The sequence below is a fragment of the Arachis hypogaea genome, chromosome 4 (assembly GCF_003086295.3).
Source record: "Arachis hypogaea cultivar Tifrunner chromosome 4, arahy.Tifrunner.gnm2.J5K5, whole genome shotgun sequence".
Lineage (NCBI taxonomy): Eukaryota > Viridiplantae > Streptophyta > Magnoliopsida > Fabales > Fabaceae > Arachis > Arachis hypogaea.
In genome coordinates this window covers 123049036-123052179 of record NC_092039.1, presented here as the reverse complement: position 1 = coordinate 123052179, position 3144 = coordinate 123049036, and the positions used below count along the sequence as shown (strand labels likewise).

The following is a 3144-nucleotide window of genomic DNA, read 5'->3' as shown; positions in this document are numbered from 1 at the left end:
AAGCTAGAGCTGCCCAAACACACCTCCTCCTATAAGAGCAGGCTAGCTGGGCCGAAAGGTACTTCTAAAACCCAAGAAGGGAGGAGTTCTCGTGAGAAGGAGGGTAGAGCAAAGAGTACTGAGGAATCATTGGTAAAAGAAAAAGAGGTAGTGGAGGGGATCTCTAAAGTTAACTTGGAGCGAAAAAATACAGAGTACTGGAGGACTTTAAATTTGATGAAACAGATGAAGTATGTGGCGGGGGATGAAGAGCTATTCTTAAATGGCGTGCCTTTCACTCAGATTCATCAACCCTCGAAGGAGGCTCTCGCAGCACTAAAATTTTTTAGGGAAAGTGTAAAAGAAGAAGCACTGGCGGCTGCTAACCCGTCGGATCCTGGATCAACTTAGATTCTTAGCTTATGCCCGAATCATACGGATTCTCTAGCAGGGGAAGATGAGTCCGTAAGGATGGTGGTGGATACCACACCAGCTTCCCGCTCTACTTGATTAAGGTCACTTCGGTTGGTTGTCTCTTCTACTTCCTTGTTTATTTTTTCCTATGAATATTATTACTTGGAACTGTAGAGGTGTTAGTAGCAAAGGTTTTTCTACTTTGGTTAAAGATTTATGTAGGAATTTCAATTGCAATATGTTGTGTCTTTTGGAAACTCATCTATCGGGTCCAAAGGCGAATAAGATTGCAAAGAGATTTGGTTTCTCAGATTGGTTTCTTGAAGAAGGTATTGGTTTTTCAGGGGTCATCTGGATTTTATGGAATTCAAATTTTTGGAATGTTAAGGTCCTTATGTCTCATAGACAATATGTCCACATGAAACTTAGATATGGTTTGGAAAGTCCTTGGTTTTTTACGGTTGTTTATGGCTCTCCACAAATTGGGCTGAGAACTAGTCCATGGGAAGGTCTGAAAAGTATTGCTGATAATTTGACTAGTGAGTGGTGTGTAGGAGGAGACTTTAATTGTGTCTTATCTACTACCGATACAGGGGGTAACTCTGGTCTCTCTAGAGACCATGATCGTTTTGTGGATTGCCTGTTAGAGTGTGGGTTGCAGGACCTGGGCTTTAAAGGTCAGCCGTTTACCTGGCAAAAAGGAATTATTAGAAGACGGTTGGATAGATACGTAACTAATGCAGCTTGGTCCCAACACTTTAGTAGCGCCGTGGTAAAGCATCTTCCCAAACTCAAATCAGACTATGTCCCAATTTTTTTGGAGCTTTGGGTTGATAGTACTGCTGCATCCTCCTGTCATCCCTTTCGATTTTTGGCTTCATGGTTGACTCATGAGAACTTTAATTCTATGTTGAAGACAAACTGGAAGGATGAAATTTCTTTGGACCAAAATGTGACTAATTTTATGGAAGCCGCAAGGGTTTGGAACAAGGAAGTTTTTGGTGATATTCATCGGAAAAAAATAGAATTTTGGCCAGACTGAACGGTATCTCCTTGAAACTTGGTTTCGAAGTGAATCCTTTTTTGGAGGATCTCCAAACTGAGTTATGGAAAGAACTGGAAGCAATTTTTATTCAAGAGGAGATACTTTGGAAACAATGTTCAAGATGTAAGTGGATAAACTATGGGGATTGCAATACCTCCTACTTCCACAATTTGGCAATTGCTACAAGACGGAGAAACAGAGTGACAATGCTTAAGAACCAACATGGTGAGTAGGTAGATGACACATTTCAGCTTCAGCAATTGGGCATGAACCACTTTCTTTCACTTTATGCTGATGATCAGCCATATGAGAAGTTAGTAGCTTCCGGTCTGTTCCCTACTTTGACGTCCGAAGAGGTTGGGCGCCTGGATCGTATGGTTCCAGTGGAAGAAGTCTCTGCGGCTATCTTTTCTATGGGAGCTTGGAAAGCCCCGAGACCAGACGGTCTTCCCCCTATGTTTTACCAGAGCAACTGGAGCCTTGTGAAGACCTCAGTTGAAGATTGGGTGAAAAAGGTGTTTGTGGATCTTGCAGAAATAAAGAAGGTTAATAATACCTATATTTCTCTGATTTTGAAAAGGGAGGTTCCTGAGAATTTTAGCCACTTTCGACCTATTGGATTGTGTAACGTCTCTTATAAGATAGTTACTAAAATTATATCCAGCAGGTTGAAAGAAGTCATGTCCAAACTCATAAGCCCTGCTCAGTGCAGTTTTGTCCCCGGGAGGCAAAGTGCTGATAATATTTTGGTGGCATAGGAGGCTATACACTCTATGAGATATAAGAAAGGGACTTCTGGTTATATGACAATCAAGATAGATCTTGAAAAAGCTTATGACAGGTTGAATTGGAGATTTATCCAGGATACTCTCCAGGAGGCAGGTTTGTCGCGGAATTTGACCGATTTGATAGTGAGTTGCTATTCGTCTGCAAACATGAATCTATTGTGGAATGGGACTCCTTGGGATCCTTTCGTTCCTTCTAGGGGTATCCGACAAGGTGACCCCATGTCACCCTACTTATTTGTGTTGTGTATCGAACGACTATCACAAATTATCACAATGGCAGTTAAGCATAATATCTGGGAGCCAATCACTCTGAATAGGGGAGGTCCGAAGCTGTCACATTTATGTTTTGCTGATGATATCATTCTATTTGGGAAAGCATCAATGGAGCAGGTGGAGTTAACTCGCGGTATTCTTGAGCTGTTTTGTCAGTGTTCTAGTCAAAAAGTTAGTTATGATAAGTCTTGCGTCTACTTCTCTATGTGAATTTCAATCGTAAGAGGGCACTGAGCGAAGCCTTAGGTATGCGACTAACTTCAAACTTGGGCAAATACTTGGGTGTTCCTCTCCTCCATGGCCGTACTAAAACTGAGGACTTTCAGTTTATTATTGATAGGATGATGAGTCGGTTGAGTACGTGGAAGGCTCGTAATCTCTCTCTGGCAGGCAGAGTTACCTTGACCCAATCGGCTCTAGCTTCAATTCCAACCTATATTATGCAAACCATGAGAATTCCCTTGAGGGTTTGTGATAAGATTGACAGTATATGCAGGAGCTTCGTTTGGGGAGGTAATAACTCTGGTAAGAAAATCCATTTACTTAGCTGGAAAAAGCTATGCTCTCCGAAGAAATCTAGAGGCCTGGGGTTTAGATCCGCCAGAGTGATGAACGATGCAAATCTGATGAAACTGGCCTGGAAGT

At 42.0% G+C, this 3144-nt stretch overlaps 1 protein-coding gene across 1 annotated transcript; it reads left to right on the top strand.

Annotated features, from left to right (window-relative positions):
- Positions 1-631: 631 nt before the first annotated feature.
- Positions 632-2196, top strand: LOC140184258 (uncharacterized). Its single transcript, XM_072234581.1, has 2 exons — positions 632-1372; positions 1672-2196. The coding sequence occupies exons 1-2, from the start codon at positions 632-634 to the stop codon at positions 2194-2196; spliced, it is 1266 nt and encodes a 421-aa protein (XP_072090682.1).
- The last annotated feature ends 948 nt before the right edge of the window (positions 2197-3144 follow it).